The sequence below is a fragment of the Colletotrichum graminicola genome (genome assembly GCF_000149035.1).
Source record: "Colletotrichum graminicola M1.001 genomic scaffold supercont1.79, whole genome shotgun sequence".
NCBI classification, from domain to species: Eukaryota; Fungi; Ascomycota; class Sordariomycetes; order Glomerellales; family Glomerellaceae; genus Colletotrichum; species Colletotrichum graminicola.
In genome coordinates, this window is record NW_007361083.1 from 88,347 (window position 1) to 109,193 (window position 20,847).

Consider the following 20,847-nt stretch of genomic DNA (forward strand, 5'->3'; position numbering starts at 1 on the left):
GAGAGGTTCGTTGTTGTGACGTCGGATTTGGTTGAAGAGAGAGGGATTTGTCTATGGCCTGATTTGATGGTCTCGTTTGATGTTCTGCGGCTTGTCGGGTAAGCTACGGGGGTCGCGGGCACCGCTCGAAGAGAGCACTGGCCAAGGTACTTGCCGTAACCGGCATCATAAGCGACTTTTCCTTGTCACGTGATATCCTTACAAGACACAGGCTGCCAAATGAGATGCATGACATTGCTCAGCTCCCCCATCATACTGACCAAGGATGTTGATGGTCTGATTTGGGAGTGTTCCTTTCTGCTGCTATTGTACAAACAAAGTTGATGCAGTCCATAATCTAAACGTCACATGCAATCGTTCCCGAGAAAGCGAAGAAAAAATACCCCGGGACTCGCCTACTTGGCCAGCGAGCTGAGTTCGACTCGACCAGCATTCATCAAGCCGCTTCTGCCTCATGCGTCTGTCAACTGTCTAGATTCAGCCGCTTCTTCTACCAGCTCTCATCGGCTCTGCGGGCTGCTTCGCAGCAGTACCACGGAAAGATGAATCCGTGCGAGACCTTTTTCCCAGTCTTTGGGAACGGACTCTCTCCGACCTCAGCCCGAAGCTCTGAGATATCCTTCTGGATGCCGGGGAACTCGTCATCCTGGCCGACGGGGATGAAGTATGCTGAAGCGTCTTGGCCAGGGCTTTCTATCTTTGGGGAACGGGTTCGCCTCTCAACTTCCTCGGCGTACTCACTCCAAGCCTGCGCAGTTCTGCCGCTTGCGCTGTTGGGCTTGACGTCATGAACTTTCTGGGGAAGCTCGTTGACCGTAGCATGTGTCTCCTTCTCTCCCTGTGATGACGGAGGCATGTCCTTCATCGCTGAATCATTTGCAAATGGCGAGATCTTAGTGTAATCCGAGGCCGGGCTCTCGGCTGAAGACACCGGGCGCAACGTAAGTTGCATTCCTTTCCATGCCGCTTTGCGCGCCTTCTTGGTAGATGTTGCGTCCCTGTCTCCCTCCAAAGTCTGCTGCTCGGCTGTTGCCGCGGATCGTCGTCTCTTACGTTGATGTTGTTGCAAGTCATGGGCCGTTGGTTCTTCTTCGGCGGCCAAGGTGGTCATTGGCAAGCCCACAGGGCTAGGAGCTGATGGTGCAGTGGTGGCTGGCGTGGACTGATATTGGTCGTCGCGAGACTTACAAGAAGGGGTCGTGGGTTGGCCCGGAGGGTGGAGGGCTGTGTTGGTTGCACTGGGAGAAACAACAGGCTGTCGCCTTTGGTCCTTCGCAGATACTGCCTTCTTCATCCGACGGTTGTAGAAGTTGTAGTCGCCCACGTGCTGGGCGCCTCTGATCTCGGCCTTGCGTAGGACTTCGTCGTAAGCGACGTGGTCTTCGTCGATGATGACACGCCAGAATGTCTTCATATGGGTGCGCGGCTGTCGTTCGAGGGAGACGCTCATTCTCCACATGAGGAAGTAAAGAGGCGGCATGCCCAGCTCTCCACGTTCATGCAATGCACCGAGACGTCCGAGGATATTGCAGATCTTGTAGAGGACATGGGCAATGCACAGTCCCATACCGGGCAGATGATGCTTGGCCATGATTTGGTTAGGGTGGATCGTGCTGCCGGGGCGGAACCACTTCTTGATGACCCTGGCCTGGTTAAGTTTGCGCTGGTATCTCTTGAATCCTTTCTCGAGATCTTGCTCTTCTGCCAAGGGGTCTCCTTGCTGAGTTAGCTTGTGCCAGGCATCGAGCTCCTGCTGGTACTCTCTCTCCACCCGGTCCTCGTCGATAGCCTCGTTGAATTTGACCCATGTTGCCTCCCAATACTTATCGCTCTCGTTGATGGGCTCGATCGGGACTCCTCGAAGCATCGCAGGCTTGACATACGTCTTGCCGTCATCACTGATGGTGAAGATCTCACTCATCTGGGTGCTTGTGATCTCGAGAAGGGCTGCAGCTTCCTTGTCGTCTTCAGGAGTTGGCGCGTCTGCAAATTCAACTGAAGGGATGGACGCTAGCTTTGCAACCCTTCTATTCAGCTTATCTTTCAAGACTGCAATCTCCTCTTTCTTGCTGTCAAGGTCGTCATGAATCCGCTCACACTCAGACTTGGCGCGTTTGATGACTCTGTCAAAGGCGATTGTGGGCCCATTGTGAGCAATCCTATCGAACTTCAGGTCTGCGATCTGAGCCTTTTTGTAAGCCAAATCAGTCTCAATCTTCTCAGCTTCATTTTCAGCATTTCGGATGATATCCTCCAATTGTGTGACTGATGCAACAAGACGAGATTGCTGCAGGGGCGCAACTCCCTTGGAGGGAGAGAGCAAGGCCATGTTGACGGTAAAGTGTTGGCCCTTGGTACGAAAGGTTGATAACAAAAGGGTGTGGGGTTCTTCGATGATGGTGAACGAGGTCGGTGGCGTTGAATCTTGCAGCACTGCAGTGCCAACACCTTGAGACTGACTGCAAAAAGGTGGAGGTAGGTGAAGTCTGTGATGATTTGATGATGTGGATGAAAGGATGATGTGTTGGAGGTAAAACCTGATAGAGCAACAAGAGATTGCAGACTTCTTCCCCTTTGTAAGTGAAAGGTAAGATCACTTGAAAAAGAACAAAGATAGGTCAGGCTTGTGAATACTGAGTACTGGAAGTAAGATGGAAAGGTGGTTGCGGAGGTTAAGGGAGGTGAAGTTTGAATTTTGGTCGTGTGGAAAACAAAACGAGCGCAGTCTGGTTTCCTGAAGCAGAAGTTATGTAAAGGAAGAGGAAGCAATGGAGTGAGATATCAAAGGTCTTGGCTTGGGCTGGTTTAAATGAGGAAGTAGGTGCTTCCTTTACCCAGCTGAGAGTGAGTGTGTACTTGCTGTTTTCTCCGTGCAAAGAAGTGGGAAGGCAAGAGCACTTGCGCGTCAGCTCGCGCTTTCCTCACGAATTTTACATAGACTGAGCAGTTGGTTGGGGGGGCAGAAGAGAGACACGGTTTGCAGCAGGATCAAGATCAGAAATAAGACCAAAACCGAGACTGCCGACATATTTGCAGAACATGGAGAGGCAAAATAAATGCTCCATGTCGATGTGCATTTGGTCGATCTAAATATAGATGTATTGCAATCAGTATCGTCTAGACCATCTTGCTCAATGTTGCCACGTTGTTGTGTATGTTACAGCTTTTCAATGATTTTGAGTCCCTCTGCCCTTCTTTCCCTGACAATACCATCTTGATATCCAGTCGCAACATGGATCCCCTCGGGACTCCATATCTTACACATCAACGCTCCTCGTCCCTGGCCGACGCGAGGGAAGGATGCCTCCTGAATCCACCAGCCGTCATCCGGCCCCGAAGGATCCTTCATCACGGCCTGGTCGGCGTTGACGTGGACAACAAATTTGTATGTCAGGCTGACTGCTGTTCCGAGGTTCCACCCAAGGCCATTGTGATTCCCTATCATCAAAAGCCCGTTGCGGTCCGACTCAAATGCATGAACAGCGATATGCGAGTTCGGGTCCTTGGCTGTGAGCGGGCCCTTGAGCCGGTAGAGAATGAGCTCCTTCCTCTGTGTTGAGGGCTTGCCCTCATTGTACGCTGTCAAATCGACCTTGTGCATGTCAACAACGGGAAACGTTGTCTCGCCGACAGCTGGAAACATGGTCTTGATCTCTTCCACGTCTACCGCCGGCGCATGAGGCCAGTCCCTTGGAGATTTGGTCGCAAGGATATCGGCAAAGCGTTTTTGCGGAGGTTCTTCTTGCGAGTCGATTCGTCCTTCTTCTGGTCGCTTGAAAGTGCATATGCAGGTGAAGCACACATTGCCCAATTCATCTTCTGCATCCTGTAGCAGAAAATTGTCATCGTGCTCTTTTCTGCTGCTCATTGCTTGTGGCTGCCGCGCAGTTACCAGCTTGGAGCAGAAAGTTCGGCTGGTTGAAAGAGCAGAGACCTCGTATACCAAAGGCCTGTCTGACCTGGTGGCAGCAGAAAAAACACCTTGAATGGTCTGGATTGCGTATTAGTAAACTTAGGCGGCAGCAATCACGCCATGCAATCTCACATGAAGCCCGAAATCCCCTCTTGATTCCGTAGGCTCCTCTTCCTTGACAGCGCGGCTTGCTGCCAGAGCCGCCTGGCAGTAGACGTGCCCGCCGTAGGCAGGTCGAGGGTCGGCCTTGGATCCTCGGCTTTGTCCACCCACGAGTTCTGAGCCGGGTATCCAGGCTGGGTATAGACTCATGTATCGTTTGACTGCGCTACCGGTGGACGTTGTATGGTTCGGGGACGTCGCCAACGGTGCCAGCGCCAAGACGTCGTGGAATAGAAGCTTGGGCATAACGAATGTGCACACAGAGAGGATCACCACAAAAGGAAATCAAGGAAACGAGGAACGCTGAATCGGACAGTTGCCAAGGATGACGGAAGCTCAAGCAAGGGCCTGGAATGTCTTGATGAGATGAGTCTTGCTAGGTACAGGTAGTCGAGAAATGTTAGATCTCAAAGCCTAGCCTGGGGATTAGGTAGCTTAACTTTACCCAAGTTGACCTGCAACGTGGGACGTGTGGGACGTGGGGGAGAATTGGACCTCGGGACGAGAGTGTGCTGTGGCAGGGCTGTGGCCGTCCGTGGGGGAGCGAGCTCCTCGAGCCTTTTTCGGTGCAGGGCCGAGGCATCCATGTGAGGGAAAGTTCAAACTATCGGTTGTTGCAGCATCTTGCCGAGGTAGGTACCGTTATCGAGCGTTCTCGGCGAGTACTTGGCAGATTGCCGGGAGGCCGGTGACGCTCCGGGGAACACCCGTATTTCTTCGGGCTTGATGGAGCATGGAAGTGGCCGGTTCCCAAGCATCAGGGCCGGCCACGCCGGGGCTGCGGTCGGCAGACAGTATTTCATGCCGGTGGAATATGAGCAGCGATTGCATTGCTACCTAGTGTAGGTACGGATACGGATAACACAAAAAGGCTTTGAGTGTACGGAGTATCCGTACATACAGTACCTATATTTGCCAGGGTTGCGGACAGGGCCCCAGGAGGCCAAAGCCGTTGCTACCCTCAGCTCAGACCCCCTGCTGGAGTCGTCCCACTTTGTTCCCCCGAGTCCAAGAAAGAACTTCAGCTGAACTCCAATCCTAGTGTACTGCCTGCTTGTCACCTTTCACTTACGGCTTGGCGCCACCTCGGTCTCAATGCCTACTTGGCAGTTAGTTTTTGACAACTGATGGAAGCTACGGCCGCTTGGCCGGCCCTAGGGGACTTGAATAATGGGAACGAGCCCGACTCGGGAAAACCGTGTGTGGGATTGGCATGCAGCGGGTTGCAGAATGTGGCCACTCTAGGCTTCTGGAATATGAGACTTGTCGTAGGGAAAGTCTCGGTACTGGTATGATTTAAACGCCATTGAGCGACGGTTAACGCTTGCTACAGTGATCTACATTGACCGCAGCCAAAAATGAAAAAAGATGAAATTTAGAAATGGCCATATTGCCCAAGCTGCGAGCCAAGAGACAGGGCACCCTGGTTTCGCTCACCTCTTCTGTGCTCGCCAGTACTTTTTCCAGCGATGGCTCACTCATTCCCCACCATGCTCATTGGCCAAATATCGAGTCTGCCACCCCAATGTCGCTCATGGCGAAAACACCTAAAGCTGCGCGTGACCCTCCCATTCTAGAGACTTGTAAGCAAACGAAATGCCGCTATTGCCTAGTGCTACTTAAGCAGTAGACCAGCTCGGTGGACGAAACGAGCTACTGCGCATTGCCGTCCTGTCCTGGGCATGCCGCGTTCGCGGTCTCGCCTCGCCTTCTGTAGCTCTGCTGGCTGTGAGCTGTCTCGGAAGTATTGTCAATGGGTGGGCAGCAGCGACCACTGCATGATGCACCCCATAGTGATTAACCAAAAGGCATGAACGCGCACACCACCCCAAAAGGTAAGACAAGAATTCTGGGGATAGGTGGAGAGGTTGGGCTTGCCGCAGAGAGAGATGACGAATGGCAAGTGTTTTTGGTGTCGCACCAGGACAATATTTGGCTACTTTCTTTTGGGCACTTGCATCTCGTTTTCCGTGGCTCGAGTTCCTTGGCACACTCCAAGGGGGCCGCGGAGGGTACAATAGCCGACGAGGATGAATGAGGCCCTTGAGATGGAAAGCCGCCGGAATGTTGAGAGATCGCAAATGTGGTGAAATCCAGGAGTGCGGGCTTGGATCGTGAATATCAACACGAATCCTCGAGACCTGCACCACGTCCATACATTGTCGAGGTTGGTTGCGCATTTGCTGTGGAAGACAACAGGCTTTCAAGTCACCGCTCAGTAATGTCATTGATCTGGACAAAAAGACCTGGCCTGGGGTGCAGGATGCCGTCCGTGTCTTTAGCTCCCTATCATCCACGAATTGCTTTCCGAGTATGAATGCTTGTAATCGCAGGTATGAGATGAGATGACTGGCGATGCACGATATGATCCAAATTGAGCTCGCAGTATTCCTCGCATTGCTAACCAAAAGTGGTACAAGTTTACCTCCTTTAGATGGACACGCAGCTTACGCATACTTATCCACGCTTGTCCAAACCTGAGAAACGCCCCAAATTTCCCGCCCATGTCACCCGCATCTTCCCCCTTCTCAACCCCAGACCGGGGTGGATTGGTGCATGACCAGGGGTGACCGGCGCATTCCCCGTCATCCCATTCGCTTCATGCTAGCTTTCCCCAGGTCTTTGCCTCAGTGACCCTTGTCTTCCTCTCTGACACCCACACATCAATCAGTCAACAGAGAGTCATCCCATACTAGTCTGACTTGCCTTTGTGTGCCGCAGCATAAATCCCAGGCCCTAAAAGAAGAGAGGGGTCGAACACGCTGGCCAGGTTGGGTTGAATGTACGGTTACGCCCCGTCCGTCGGTTGGCGCTGATCTCCCTTCTCTCCATTCGCTCTCCCCGCTTTCTCCGTCGTCCACCATGATCACTCTGGCGATTAAAGGCAATAAATAGAGGACGGCGTCTCGTGTTCAAACCATTATAGCCAAGAACGACGGCAACCTTTTCGTATTTCCCGCTCTTCCCGCTCTCTGCCACGCAGCCTGCATCAAGAGGACTCCCTCGCTAAGCATTAGGGTCCTGCCTTGTTCAAAGCCGCTCCACTCCGTCTTACCTTGGATCTTTGTGTGGCCTTATTGTCTCACCAGACCCCATAAGTCCATCTCACGGTCACTGGTCGTCCATGCCGGCGGTGTATGCCAGCTAGATCGGCGCCAAGAGAATGGTCATGGAATATGAACGGGCCCTAGAACGATTGATATACGCCGATACAGTCCAGGTGTCCGGGAGAAGTGAAGGTGCCGCTTGACCACCTCAACCACGCCGCATCAACACACCGACGGAGATAACAATGGTGGTCGAGGTCGGCTCTTTGGATCGCAGTACTTTGGAACCGTTCAGAATTTGGCGGCTTGAAAGTTCAGCTTGCGAGGATGACGGGATTATCGGCGTTGCAACAGGTTTTCCCCCGCCCTTGGCATTAAAGAAGCGTTCTACAAAAGAGATCGACTGTCTCTTGAATACAAGCTGTAGGCCTGTTACAGTATCCTCGAGCAATTACCAGTTGGAGTGTCCTTCGGAAGCACTTACATCTGCATCCGTGGGGAAAGCAAACGCTAACCGGCCACCCGGTTCGCTATTGCACACATCAACAAACCCGTTTGTCATTTCCGCGAATCACGAGCACCCAAGCTTCGTTTTCTTGCGGCAACCGCCGTCACCTAAAGTCGAGAAGCGCCAAAGAGCCAAATCCGATATTGACGGTCCGCACACAGCCGCCTTGAGCTGCAAGAAGCGTCGCTTGAGGCTTCACCTCATAACCAGTCGACTGTCCCAACCGTTCTCCCTGCCCGCAACTCACATCATCAATCGCAAAGCCATTGCTTCGGGCGACAAACGTTTCGCTAGGCTGGCTGCGGCGGCAACCCTTCCGGATGTCGGCAAGCAGGGCCTGGGCCGGGAGAGCTCAATCATGTTGAGGGCCGCGGTGCTCAACAGAGTCAGAATACGCGTGCGGGACGAAGCGAGACTACGGGGGGATCTTACCGTCGCCGTGACTGCGGAGAATGCAGCCGTCCTTCATCACGGGCAGCAGCTGGCCACGGGGGCTAGATTTATTGCACAACCATCTGCACTTGCAGAGCAGCGGCAGCAAACACCTGCGGCGAGAGTGGTGTTGATGCGATCGGGAATCTCGCCTAGCACACCAAATGCAACAAACTCTCTTCTGGCATCTTCAAGAACACCTCAGTCCTCCCGAACACTTCCCAAATCGCCGAGACTGCACCCTACCCGGTCACCGGTACTAGCTCCTTCCGGGGCGATGCTTGAAGATATGGAGGACGACGGGCTGCTGGCTTTTCCCACAACAGATCACGACTGTTCCTATGCGTGGGCCGAGGACGACGACTTAGAGGATGTGTACTCGGATTTTGGAGCCATATTTGGCGGAGCAGCAAATAATGGAGAGATTGAGGATGATGGTCACTCGTACGAGGAATATCTCGACGAGCTCGACGGCATATCGTGGGTTGGGGGTAGGTAGACCTCGAGGGAATTGTCGGATAATTCAAAGTTTCCTACAATTCATTGAACAGAAAGATGGCAGCCAGAAGACTTGCCGAGTTACCAAGTAATCCGTGGGTGGGCGGTCGGCACAGCATTTACCAACTGAGCTGATTGCCCTCTGTTGAGATTAAGTATGGTTTTCTGAAAGCACGAATAACGCTAGAAAGCGAACGTGCGGAAGACAAGGGAATCAATTGCGGCATCGTGGATAATACTGAGGCTGTCGCTTCGAATCCCTCTGTTGTTACGGCTGGGACAGCTCTCCCTCGGAGAATTATGCTTGTGACGACGTGTATAAGGGCGGCTCACATTAAGTACTGAGAACGGAGAAAAGATGGGCTCGTCAAAGTGGAAGAAGCCCATTTCTTTCGCCATCAGTTGAGACCCGTCCGTTCCGATGATCGGCCCGATCGGACATCTTCCCGAAACTCAGGCTAGGCCCCGCCGTGACGTGACGGGAACAACAGCCGAACGAACCATTTGGGATTGGCGGGGTCACTCGACGCGGGGTGATTCATCCAAGTAGATGAAGCATCACCAAACTATCAAGACCCGACACTTGACCCTTTTTTAGGCCTCAAACGGTCAACACATGTTTAAACGCAGCATTATGTCGACGAACCAAGTTTTGGATACGATCATTATTGGGGCCGGCTGGTCCGGTGCCGTTGCCGCGCGTGAGCTTGTTCGCAAGGGGCGCAAGGTGTTGGTGCTAGAGGCCAGAGACAGAGTCGGAGGGCGTGCAAACACGTGGGTAAAGGGAGACGTCAAAGTTGACGTGGGATGCAGCTGGATTCATGGATACAAAGAGGGCAATCCTGCTGGGTATATTGCACAAGATTTTGGTGTTGTGAGTACGAGTAGCTTTTTACCTGCCTTGGAAACACGGACCGGATTAACGAGTTGAATTAGGTCGCGCATCTACCTAAAGCTGCCGAAGGTGTGGTTTATGGTCCAAACGGTGTGTAGCCGAACCCTTCATCTTTCAACATTGACCTGTGCGCTCACTAATTGCCATTCATCAGGCCGTCTCTCCAGCTCGGAAGCCGATAGCTTGCGTGCATCACTGGGGGCTGCACATGCATCTACCAAGCTCCCGCACCCTACTCCCCCGCCTGATGCTTCACTTGCTTCAGCCCTCTTCGCCGATAACTCCTCACTGGTTGCATCGAACCAGAAGGACTTGGCCGTCGCGCTAGCCCGGTCTCTGGAAATCCCTCTGGGACTCAAGCTCGAGAAGGCATCTTTGAGGTGGGCAGGATGGGAGGCCGCGACCGCCTTTGCCGGCTCCGATGCCGCCCCCGAGGGAGGTTATGAGGCTTTGGTTAACAAGGTCATCGAAGATGCCAAGGCGAAAGGAGCAGAGGTGAAGTTGAGTACTAAGATTGCTGGCGTGTCACACAGCGAAAACGGACTTGTTGTGACTGACGCGCAGGGCAACAAATTCACCGCAAAGACGGCCGTTTCCACCATCCCGCTTGGCACCCTCAAAACTCTCCCTGAGAGCACCTTCAACCCTCCCCTCCCCCCTCGCTTGCAAGAGGTGATCAAGGGCACTCATGTCGGTGTGTTGGAGAAGCTCCTGCTTCAATACCCGACAGCCTGGTGGCCCGATGCCGACAAGGCGGGTTCTTACACGTTCTTGCCTACCTCTACGAAGCCTGTCGTCATTACTGAGTCCTCGACCCCTGCAGAGATTTTTGAGGCATCTACCTTGGTCTGCGCCAACTTCGCCAGCTCGACCCTCCCTGGCCCCAGCCCGACCCTCCTGACGTATCTTTCAGAAACACCTGCTACCGCCCTTCTTCGCTTCGACTCCGAGGAAGTCGCAGCAGCTTACCACAAGTTCCTCGTTTCCCGTTTCGAACCTTCCTCTGAGCCTCCGGCACCGGTCGAGACCGGCTTGACGAACTGGTTGACAGACGAATTCTCGTGCGGTGCTACAACGACCCCGTCCATTATCTCAAGCAATGGCGAGCGAAGCCCTCTTGATTTCAAGGAGTTGAGCAGGCCCGTCTGGGACGGCAGACTTGGATTTGCTGGTGAGCACACTGAAATGGAGAACCGCGGAAGCGTCGCTGGTGCAGTCATAAGTGGCTACCGCGAGGCCGAGCGCGTCGAGAGGCTGTTGAAGTTTATCGAGGAGGATGTCAAGTTGTGATGTCTTCATGACGTGCAAGGTGGTTTCTCATAGACATGCTAGACTTTTGTCCAATGTTACAGGCTTGGAAGGCTATGACATCGAGTTCGCAGAAGGTCATATGTGGTCTACATATTGACTTTCCCGTAGCAGGGGCTCTCGCCACCTGAATGCCAACGCATCACCTTTGACGTGAATTGGTCGAAGGGAAATATCTGCGGAACCTGTCGAGTACTTCATGACGCACTTGTTTCTGCGACCAAACTTGTGCTCTGTTTAATCTGCATTCAACCCTTTCATCGCGAGGTGGCTTGAAGCTTTGCAGCTCTATCTCTAGCAATATCGCACATGGCCTATTACAAGATTAGACGAGAGACCCTAGAACGATATGGTTTCCTTACTTGTATAGCCGCGCGCTCCTCTGAAGCCAAGTCGTCACGTAAAATACGTTCTCGCATATTCTCCATAATTTCTGGACGTCCTCTGCCGTTGACGAAGACGACATAACGCAGACCCGGGAACTTCGCCTCGTACTCGACGTTCAGGGCAGCCAGCTCGGTTGCATCTCCGCTCTGTAGCTGCGCCTGTTCCGCAGCAGACTGAGCACTCTCCACCTTCTTGGCACCAAGTCGTGGGTGGGAGCTAATGATAGAGTACAGTTCTGTCTTATGAGACGGGTCGGCCGTCAGCGCTTCAAAGATCTTGTAACAATGCGTGATGAGTTCGTCGTAGGTTTGAAACGAAGCAGCTGATATGGAAGGTAGGATAAGTGCATGAATCGCGGGACTCGGCTCGAAGAGGGCATCGAGGACCCTTCTCTGCTCCTCAGCAGACAAGCTGGTCAAGGTGCTGGCGTCGGGCAGAGACGCCATTCTCTCAAATGTTAAATTTCTCTTTGTACCCGGCACAGACTATGAGGCGCAACCAAATCCTCCCGCAATCGAAATTCCCTCAGATATCGCGCACTCTATTGTCGTTGGATGCTAGCTGGGCCTCGGCGTGATGTTATAGAGCGATAAGGAGATAAGATAGCGATACGAGTAAATGCCACACGTGATGAAGCGGCTCGAGCTTTTGAGCTGGAGACCCACCCGGTTGGCAAGCACGCAGCAAGGCTGAAGATTTGTTTTGAAAGGCAAAAGGGTCGACGCGAACGAACCATCCAGCAGCCCATCGAAACCGCGAAATTTTGGGACAATGCTGTGCGCAAGTACGTTCGAGATGGTTGTTAAGATTTTGACCGGTACTGACAAGGTCTATAGTCTCTGGAGAAGCTCCCCAGGAGCCCGTCGCCTCCAAGAAGTCGGGTAAGTGGCTTGCGATCACGAGGCAGAGTCGCTAGGCTAATTAACGTCGACCAGGCATCATCTTCGAGAAAAGATTGATCGAGAAGTACATTGAGGAAAACGGCACCGAACCCGGAACCGGCGAAGCCCTCACGAATGATGACCTCCTGCCTCTTACTCAGTCGCGCATTGTTCGACCTAGACCCCCGACGCTCACCTCGATCCCGGCCCTGCTTGCGACTTTCCAAAACGAGTGGGATGCCCTCGCCCTTGAGACGTTCAACTTGAAGGAGCAGCTTTCCAGAACACGGGAAGAGCTTGCAACGGCTCTATACCAGCATGATGCCGCTGTCCGTGTTATTGCGCGACTGTCAAAGGAGCGAGACGAGGCCAGAGACGCACTTTCCAAAATCAGCGTCACTGCTGGAGCTACAAATGGAGATGCAATGGCCATCGACTCGGCCGAGGGCCTTCCCGAGGAGTGGGTTGAAAAAGTCAATGCAAAGCAGCAAGAGTAAGTCAATTCGAAAGTAGCCGTATGCTGGACCAACGCACTAACGCGTTGCAGACTTTCCAAGGGTCGCCCGAAGCGCCCAGTCCCAGGAGATTGGGCCACCTCCGAAGATATTGCCTCGCTAGCCACCGTGGCTTCGACAGCAGTACCGGTTTCCAACGCCTCCTCTCTTGCGCTCGAAGGAGGCTATGCGGCGGTGGGCGGTCGGGGGGGAGAAGCCGCGATATACTCGCTTGAGGCTGACCAAGTGGAGCGCCAAGTTGCAGTCAACGAGCCGGTAATTGACTCCCTGTGGACGGGTAGTAGGCTGGTTTTCGCTACGAGCAAGGGATCAGTCAAGGTCTTTGAGGGTGGCAGCGAGGTTGCGTCGTTTTCCGAGCACGCGGGACCTGCCACGTCCTTGAGCATTCACCCGACTGGTGACCTGCTCGCGTCCGTCGGTTCTGACAAGAGCATCGTGTTCTACGACCTCAATGCCCTGAAGAGGGTTGGCCGCGCTTATGCCGATGCTGGTAAGTTATCAACGCTTCGTGATACCGGCTTTCCAGCTGCTAACTGGCGTAGCCTTGACATCTTCGGCCTTCCACCCCGACGGCCACCTCTTTGCGGCTGGCACAACCACGGGCGACATCAAACTATTCATGACGACCAGTTTGGAGATCGCACTCGTTTTTAATCTTGGGGCGCCCATTGAGGCTCTGGCCTTCTCAGAAAACGGATTCTGGCTTGCGGCAACCGCCAAGGGCCAAAGTTCGGTCGCCATCTTCGACCTGCGCAAGGAAGCCATAGTCAAGACTCTCGAGACCGGGGGGCCAGTCCAGTCTCTGGCCTGGGACTACACCGGGCAATACCTTGCCACTGCGGGTTCTGGCGGCATCACGGTGCAGCAGTACACCAAGCGCTCCAAGTCATGGACGGAGCCCCTTAGGACTTCGGTTGCGGCGCTGTCGGTTCAGTGGGGTGCTGGTGCCAAGCAGTTGGTTTCTGTCAACGAGGAAGGAGTTGTATCAGTGTTCGGAGTCAAGCAAGAATAAGCCTGCAGGGTCTGGTATTTGTATTATACGCAAAAGGGGCGGAAGCGTCTAACAAAACGATATCCAATGTCTTGGGCTCAGAGTATTGTTTGTACACGGCTTCTCAGTGCTCCATTCGCGGAGTGTTGAGACCGTTGGGAATATATCTTGCCGTGACCAGAACAGTGACAGTCTCACCTTGAACCTCGGTGAGGTAAGGTTAGGAGATAACCTGCTGCATCACGACGTTTTGTGTCGCTTTTCTTTTTTGCGACTATGACACAAGCACTGTAGACGGAATGTCTACTTTATACCGTGGGCGCAGCACGGTTGCTTCACTCGGCGGCAAAACTTTCGCGGGTTCTGTAAGTCCAGAGGGGGTTCCTGCTTATCGGAGTAATTGCCCCCTGCACTGTGCCGGCTTATCTAAGGCTGAAGCGCCCAAACAATCGGTCCTGCCGTGGCCTGGGCCTGTGCTTCACCCTACCCTCAACCGCCACCAGCACCCGGCACTTCCTACACTGCTACTACTACTACTACTACTGCCGCTACCTCACGGGTCAAGTCCGAGGAAACCGCTCTTTCCTGTCGGCTACTAAACCTGTTGCTTCCTTTGACCTGATATAGCGACCAGCGCAACCGCGGGATGGTCGCTTCACCTTCGCGTCCGTCGTAGGAGATCCACTCCTGCCTATCCTGTTGATATCTCAACACTGCTCGGGGTTAAGATCTCGGCCCTCCCTGACGAACACAAGACGCTCGAGTGACGGACGGTTTGTTCGTGGAAACCTCGCCCCCTTCTGCCTCGCATCCTCGGGTTGAGCTGACTCTCCTCCTTTCTTTCCAGCGCCAACCCGTATTGGCCCCATCCACAGAACATGAGCTCAGCGTCTCCACCATCATCCCCGTTGATATCGAGTTCCCCATCCATTCAGTCTTCTTACTCAATACCCGTCAGCTCTTCAAACTCACCCACGCCCCCGAATCGAGAGTCCTCTTCGATACCTTCTTCTCCGTCGATAGCGAGTTTTACGATTCCTCCAAGTTCGCACCTCAGACGCATCAGCAGCTCTTCAAACGAACCTACATCTCCGTTCCGAACGTCTTCCTCAGCGTCTCCCTCCCCGTCGCCCCCGCTCCCACAGCTTCTGGACGTCGGTTCAAACGCATCTACCCCTTCGATTAATTCAGACGTTTGGGGCGAAATCAGCAACGAGGTTACCTACTACCCGGTTTACCAAGGTCCCGACTATTCTTCCGACGTCCTTGACCATCGCTCAAGTATATTCGACTCCGAAGCAGACGCTCAACAGGATTGGGACCCCGACTCTGCCTCGCAGTCACCATCACATCATTCAGATTCCGATTTGGAGTCGTTCATGTCAGACGATATCGCCGCACACGAACCCTTATTTGACGACCCGTTTTCCTCCGATCTCGCCGACGAACTTGAGCTTGCGCTTCTCGCCGAGATGGACCAGTTGCCACACTTACGCGAGCAACGACTCCCACGCGCGGAGAATCGCGAGGGGACTATGGCCGAACTACGTCAAGGTGGCACAGCAAATCGCCACAGTCCAGCGGATGTTCTGGTGGATTTGGAGCTGTATTTTCAGCAAGGACAGGGACGTCCCGAAAGAAGATCCCAAAACAATCAAAACGGCTCCGCGGATGTCATTGATCTTACAAACGAACCCGACAGTCCTGTTCAAACTCATGCCGCTCGCCCTGTGGCAAATCCGAGAAGACAGAGCTCTCAGGGCAGGAATCCTCCGTCTTTCGTTCGCAGCGACAGTAGTATTCTCGCTGGCAACGCACCAGTCATTGACCTCACCGACGACTCCCCCGATGTTCCGCGCAGGCATGCACCCGTGTTACCTCCTCCAGGCCCTCGACATCGTGAGCGTAGCAGACAAACCGGAGGGTTTGGTCTGTACAACTCGACCGCTGCATTTAGTGGAATAGCAGCGAACATACGGCGTCATCTCTATCCCTTTCGGCTTTTCCCTGGCCCTGAGGATGAAGTGCAAATCCTTGGCATTTTGCATAACAGAATTAACCAAGGTGCCGACCTCAATAACCCGCTGGAAAACATTCAGCTTCAATACGGGCACGGCGCCTTCGACCGAGCCGAGTCACCGAAGCCGATCCACCAACCTCCGCCACCAGCCAAGTCGGGCTTCACTCGAGACACTGGCTCTGACCTCGTTGTTATATGTCCGGCTTGCAACGAGGAGCTGGCTTACGACCCTGATGTTCCCCCTAGTGAGAGTCATCCCACGCGCAGAGGTAAGCGCCAGCGTAGCGAGCATCACTTCTGGGCTCTCAAGGGATGTGGGCATGTAAGTTTTGCCTCTCCAGATAACAATGCGGGCTTAGTGCTTACGCCGAACCAGGTTTACTGTGAGGACTGTTTCGAGAACCGCAAGCCGGCAGCCAAACGTCCCCACACTGGGTTCCGACGCGACCAAGAAAGCAAGATAATTTGCGCGGTCGACGGCTGCGAGACGCAAGCTACGAACAAGACGGGCTGGGTCGGGATCTACCTTTGAGGAGCTACGAAAGGATACTGGCGTCACCCGGATAAGTGTGAAGCATTGGCTTGGCGTTTGGGGGTGGGAAGGTATCGTATGATCAGAGATTCCCACGGTCACGATATAGGATTGATTTTGATTTACACTGCATGAAACCCTGCGACAAGGGCCAGCGAGACTCAGCGGGAGACAGCGAGACATCACCTCTACATCCATTGTTCTCTGTATTGACTCGGGGTGTCCATGTCTCGAGGCGCGATAACATCACATAGGCTCTGGGCCGCAGAGTTGCTGCTGAGCCCCTTGTATAGGGATTCCTCTTGCTGAACACATGATCAGTTGCTCATATCATAATTATTGTATCCTTCATGTGTATGAACTCTTCTATTAGTCTTCTTGACTCTCAAGGGGCTTCCTCCGCAATGATATGGTGGTCTAAAGGGTATAAGTGTCAATTCAAAAAAAAAAAAAACCATTCCTCGATGCCGACGGACTCTACTCCGTAATTGCGTTCCTGCCAAGCACATTCCTCCGCTCGGAAACGCAACGCAATCACCCCCCGCAATGCCATTTCCCTCTAATACGTCAAAAGTCATCCAAGTCATCATCCCAGTCAATAGCCGCCAGGTCCATCTCGAGGAAAGGCGATTGACTAGAGAACGACTGCGTCGTGTTCTTCGTCGTGGATTCTATGTCCAACACCTCTTGGGACGACATCATCAAGTCCTGGGTGCATATCAATGGGAAGAAGTCGTCAAAGTGAGTGGGTAGCTGTGGTTTCATTGCTGTGCCCACAGGGTTCGGTGCTGGGTTGTGATTGCCACTGATTTCCCGCAAAACACCGCGCTTTGCTTTTGCCGACCGGTCTTGGAGGCGAGAGGGCTTTGTTGGTGGTGGCATTGTTCCTGTTGCAGCGTTTTTTGAGTGGGTATTGATTGAATGGGCATCCAAAGCCCTCGAAGAAGTGCTGACTTGTGATTGCCTCTCTTGTTTCTGAGCCCTGTGCTCGAGCCCCGGGGGCTCCTCATGGGCTTTTGTTGACGCTTGGAATCTTGTGGAGCCTCTTAATAGCGCAGAAGACTTTGGACATGTAGCACTAGCACCCAAAGATGGAAGATAACGAGCGGTCGGGCTACCAAAGGTGCTTTTATCTGGCTTTCGATAGCCATTGTCTGCAGCTTGGATTTGTTCCCCAGCGATCTCCATCCCGCTTGAACGTACCACAAGCTCACCATGACCCACTTTGGCTGCCAGCGGATCATTTGACTGCTGGTCTAAAACCTCCCCAGGCTGAGTATCTGAATCACTATCTTGCTCAAGCTCCATAGCAAGCTGTGAAGCTGTTGGAAAGAAGTCGTCAAAGCAATCTTGTACAATGGCTTGTGTACTTGGCGGGGGCGCTTGAGGCTGCGGCCTTGACAGCGGAGGTGTTTGCACCGACAGCTTCTGTGAGGTTGAATCCTTTGAAAGAGACTTGAGTAAAGGCGTTGGAACTGTAGACTGTGGCGGTGGTTTCTGTGATGGTACCTGGGGTGTAGGCATTTGCGGCGGTTCTCCTTGCGATGCTGGGTCGGGTAAAGACAACTTATGTTGCAGCAGCGGCCCCGATAGCGGCGAAATAGGAGTAGACTTGGAAGTAGGATTGGGTTTGAAAACCTCGCGTCCAGATGGTTGCTGAACTGGTAGGCTTACCCGGGGCATCATGAACGGTTTGGACTTTGACTTCAACGGCGGCCGGAGGGGAGGGTCCATGGACACCGGAACTGCCAAGGTTTTGTCCGGTACATGATTCGAAGAGTCGACAACTTTGAGTAAGCTAGAGGGTAGCACAGCAGGACCGTCTTTGGAATGTTGCATGGGCGGTGGAGGAATGTCCCAGGATGGAGGTTGGTTCGGCGGGTTGGGCAAGGATTGCGGTGGCTTGTTGACCGTCCTAGACTTCTGCGACGCGCCAGGCGGTGGTGCCATGGAGATAGCAAGAGGTTTGGGTCGTTCGGGAGGCGTAGGGGGAGGACACGACACAGATGAAGCGGCTCTCGCAGCCGACGGTGCCAGCGAGAGTTTAGGCTTATTCTCAAGTGAACTTGCCGGGGTGTCTTCGTCCTTCGGTACCGGTTCCCCTGACGAGTCTCTCTTCCGGCTTGTGCCATTTCCTCGAACAAATCGAGCGATTGTATCTTGGCTCGGTCGGCAGTCGAACAATGGCTGTCCAGCCCTCCGTCGGCTCTTGCGTGCTTCCTCTTCCTTGGCCTTCTTTCGCTCTCGTGCCGCCCTGGCTTTAGCTGCAGCGCGCTCCTTTTCCAGCTCTTTGCGGATATCCTCCTGTCTTTCTTTTTCCCATCGCCGCTGTTCAGCTTTGGATCGTCGTGGCTCCTTATTCGCTTGCTTATAGAGCTTCTGGGCCTGCTTCGAGGTCATCGGTGGTTTGCTGGGGGCGCCGCCAACACGGCCAGGGGCGGCTGGGATGACGGCAAAAGTGTTCTGCTGCGGCGCCATGATGACGGTACTCCTCTCGGAGACATTTTCAATACCAAAAGCGTCGGCGCAGGTTGCCACTGAAGAGAGCGACAGTCAGACGGCACAGGAGGTGTCAGCAGTCCAGTTGTTGCCAGGCGTGGCGGGGCAATCAACACTGACTGAAAGACGACGCGACGCAGATACGAAATCACATGACCCTGAACTTCAGCCACATTCAACCCTTGATGCCGATCACTGAGGTGGAGTGCCTGCCACGCGGGGTACCAAACCAGCCACAAATCGCGGGGCCTTGATTTTTTTTCTCCTTTCCTGCAGCACCGCCGTTTTCGCAGGCTGCAGCAAAATTTGGGCAGCTCCTTGTTTTTGTACATATTTGCGACGGAACAACACCGAGATCATGTCGAAACGATCTGCTGATGTTGAAATGGGCGACGCTCCCCTGAAGGGCGGTGATCGCCCGGAAGGTATGGAGATTGACGAGAAGGACCCTGGCATGGGTGATTTTGAAGACGAATTCGAGGATGAGTTCGAGGAGGACGAGATCATGGAAGCTGGTGTAGACGGACGGCCCGACGCAGAAAGAGAGGCCGAGGAGAAGGAAGGTATGTAAAATGAGACCTTTCACTCCAGTTACGCACAAAGCTGACGTGCTTAGCCGTGGTTGACCAGGGCACCTTCATCGTCGGACGAAACAAGCTCGAGGCCGGACAGACACTTGCGCCAGATGTGTCGACATATGAGATGCTGCACAACATAAGCACCCCGTGGCCTTGCTTGTCGTTTGATATACTCCGCGACGGTCTTGGTGACAACCGCAAGGTCTACCCTGCCACCATGTACACAGTGGCCGGCACACAGGCAGAGAGCGCCAGGGCTGGCGACAACCAGCTGATGGTCATGAAGTTTAGCGGTCTGAGCCGCACGGAGAAGGGCGAAGAGGAATCTGACGAGGAGGATGACGATGACGAGGATGCCGACCCCATCCTGGAGCACAAGGCCATTCCCTTAAACTCGACCACGAACCGAGTCCGCGCCCACCAGATCCCATCCCAGGACGCCTCCAGACCCCCGACTACCCTTACTGCGACTATGACCGAGTCCTCCAACGTCTTCATTCACGACATCACCCTCCACCTCTACTCTTTCGACAACCCCGGCACCGTCATTTCTGCCCAGCAAAACAAGCCGGTATCGACCATCCGCGCCCACAAGGCGGAAGGTTACGCCCTCGACTGGTCCCCTCTTGTTCCCGGCGGGAAGCTCCTGACCGGCGATAACGACGGCCTCATCTATCTCACAACGCGTACTGACGGCGGCGGTTTCGTTACCGATACCCGGCCATTCCAGGGCCACACCAGCAGTGTCGAGGAGATCATCTGGAGCCCTTCTGAGCAGTCGGTCTTCTCATCCGCCTCGAGCGACGGCACAATTCGCGTGTGGGACATTCGCAGCAAGAGCAGAAAACCTGCTTTATCTATGCAGGTCAGCTCGACCGATGTCAACGTCATGTCATGGTCACATCTTACAACACATCTGCTCGCCTCGGGCGCGGACGACGGCGAGTTTGCTGTCTGGGACCTGCGCCAGTGGAAGCAAAGTTCGACCTCGGCTTCGGACAAGCCCTCTCCTATTGCCAGCTTCAACTACCACAAGGAGCAGGTCACGAGCATTGAGTGGCATCCCACAGACGACAGCATCATCGCCGTCGCGGCGGGCGACAGCACCGTCACCCTATGGGACTTGGCGGTCGAGCTCGACGACGAGGAGAGCAAGGATACCGGCGGCGTCAAGGACGTGCCGCCTCAGCTGCTGTTTGTCCACTACCTGTCCAACGTTAAGGAGCTGCATTGGCACCCTCAGATTACTGGCAGCTTGGTGGCCACGGGTGACGAGTTTAGTATCTTCCGTACGATCAGCGTTTAGACAAGGGTTAGTCAAAAGTTAATGGGATACCAAATTTGTTTGCTAATGGATGTCGGATGCTTGTGCGTACTGCTTCTCGAAAACCACTCGCATTGCGTCAACTGACCACACGTGGACGTGAAGATTTCTGTGTCTGTTCAGCTCACTAGGAGAAGCCGATTGGCAGGACGCCTGTGTCCTTGCTTTGTTACATCAAGGGCGGTAGTTGCCTCGTATAGCGGGCTTATATAGCCATGTTTGTGCTCTCAGGTCTTACCCGCTGGTCACTCAAATGTCCTTTTGCAGGAGTTTCGGTCAGTTTGCTTGGCCGGTCAGGAGGACCAAAAGTTGTCCACGGGGTCATAGCGGGAACACCCATGGCATTTCATCGGTGAT

The 20,847-nt window shown here is 53.9% G+C and overlaps 11 protein-coding genes across 11 annotated transcripts; 7 read left to right on the forward strand and 4 right to left on the reverse strand.

Annotated features, from left to right (window-relative positions):
* Positions 1-490: 490 nt before the first annotated feature.
* Positions 491-2,329, reverse strand: GLRG_11255 (uncharacterized protein; the record flags this gene model as incomplete). The annotated part of the gene is made up of 1 exon (XM_008101940.1): positions 491-2,329. One exon carries the CDS (start codon positions 2,327-2,329, stop codon positions 491-493), a length of 1,839 nt encoding a protein of 612 aa, XP_008100131.1.
* An 828-nt stretch (positions 2,330-3,157) lies between these two features.
* Positions 3,158-4,321, reverse strand: GLRG_11256 (acyl-CoA thioesterase II; the record flags this gene model as incomplete). Its single annotated transcript, XM_008101941.1, has 2 exons — positions 3,158-3,991; positions 4,046-4,321. The coding sequence occupies 2 exons, from the start codon at positions 4,319-4,321 to the stop codon at positions 3,158-3,160; spliced, it is 1,110 nt and encodes a 369-aa protein (XP_008100132.1).
* Positions 4,322-5,456: 1,135 nt separating this feature from the next.
* Positions 5,457-5,857, forward strand: GLRG_11257 (uncharacterized protein; the record flags this gene model as incomplete). Its single annotated transcript, XM_008101942.1, has 2 exons — positions 5,457-5,529; positions 5,706-5,857. 2 exons carry the CDS (start codon positions 5,457-5,459, stop codon positions 5,855-5,857), a joined length of 225 nt encoding a protein of 74 aa, XP_008100133.1.
* A 2,482-nt stretch (positions 5,858-8,339) lies between these two features.
* GLRG_11258 (uncharacterized protein) lies at positions 8,340-8,690 on the forward strand (the record flags this gene model as incomplete). Its single annotated transcript, XM_008101943.1, has 2 exons — positions 8,340-8,553; positions 8,614-8,690. 2 exons carry the CDS (start codon positions 8,340-8,342, stop codon positions 8,688-8,690), a joined length of 291 nt encoding a protein of 96 aa, XP_008100134.1.
* A 486-nt stretch (positions 8,691-9,176) lies between these two features.
* Positions 9,177-10,745, forward strand: GLRG_11259 (flavin containing amine oxidoreductase; the record flags this gene model as incomplete). The annotated part of the gene is made up of 3 exons (XM_008101944.1): positions 9,177-9,434; positions 9,497-9,545; positions 9,610-10,745. The coding sequence occupies 3 exons, from the start codon at positions 9,177-9,179 to the stop codon at positions 10,743-10,745; spliced, it is 1,443 nt and encodes a 480-aa protein (XP_008100135.1).
* A 275-nt stretch (positions 10,746-11,020) lies between these two features.
* Positions 11,021-11,596, reverse strand: GLRG_11260 (OHCU decarboxylase; the record flags this gene model as incomplete). Its single annotated transcript, XM_008101945.1, has 2 exons — positions 11,021-11,077; positions 11,126-11,596. The coding sequence occupies 2 exons, from the start codon at positions 11,594-11,596 to the stop codon at positions 11,021-11,023; spliced, it is 528 nt and encodes a 175-aa protein (XP_008100136.1).
* A 325-nt stretch (positions 11,597-11,921) lies between these two features.
* On the forward strand, positions 11,922-13,558 carry GLRG_11261 (uncharacterized protein; the record flags this gene model as incomplete). The annotated part of the gene is made up of 5 exons (XM_008101946.1): positions 11,922-11,934; positions 11,987-12,031; positions 12,086-12,524; positions 12,579-13,036; positions 13,089-13,558. 5 exons carry the CDS (start codon positions 11,922-11,924, stop codon positions 13,556-13,558), a joined length of 1,425 nt encoding a protein of 474 aa, XP_008100137.1.
* Positions 13,559-13,836: 278 nt separating this feature from the next.
* On the forward strand, positions 13,837-14,723 carry GLRG_11262 (uncharacterized protein; the record flags this gene model as incomplete). The annotated part of the gene is made up of 3 exons (XM_008101947.1): positions 13,837-14,101; positions 14,165-14,202; positions 14,385-14,723. The coding sequence occupies 3 exons, from the start codon at positions 13,837-13,839 to the stop codon at positions 14,721-14,723; spliced, it is 642 nt and encodes a 213-aa protein (XP_008100138.1).
* A 349-nt stretch (positions 14,724-15,072) lies between these two features.
* GLRG_11263 (uncharacterized protein) lies at positions 15,073-16,089 on the forward strand (the record flags this gene model as incomplete). The annotated part of the gene is made up of 2 exons (XM_008101948.1): positions 15,073-15,879; positions 15,934-16,089. The coding sequence occupies 2 exons, from the start codon at positions 15,073-15,075 to the stop codon at positions 16,087-16,089; spliced, it is 963 nt and encodes a 320-aa protein (XP_008100139.1).
* Positions 16,090-16,656: 567 nt separating this feature from the next.
* GLRG_11264 (uncharacterized protein) lies at positions 16,657-18,567 on the reverse strand (the record flags this gene model as incomplete). The annotated part of the gene is made up of 2 exons (XM_008101949.1): positions 16,657-16,797; positions 17,293-18,567. The coding sequence occupies 2 exons, from the start codon at positions 18,565-18,567 to the stop codon at positions 16,657-16,659; spliced, it is 1,416 nt and encodes a 471-aa protein (XP_008100140.1).
* Positions 18,568-18,946: 379 nt separating this feature from the next.
* On the forward strand, positions 18,947-20,472 carry GLRG_11265 (WD domain-containing protein; the record flags this gene model as incomplete). Its single annotated transcript, XM_008101950.1, has 2 exons — positions 18,947-19,151; positions 19,205-20,472. The coding sequence occupies 2 exons, from the start codon at positions 18,947-18,949 to the stop codon at positions 20,470-20,472; spliced, it is 1,473 nt and encodes a 490-aa protein (XP_008100141.1).
* Positions 20,473-20,847: the final 375 nt, after the last annotated feature.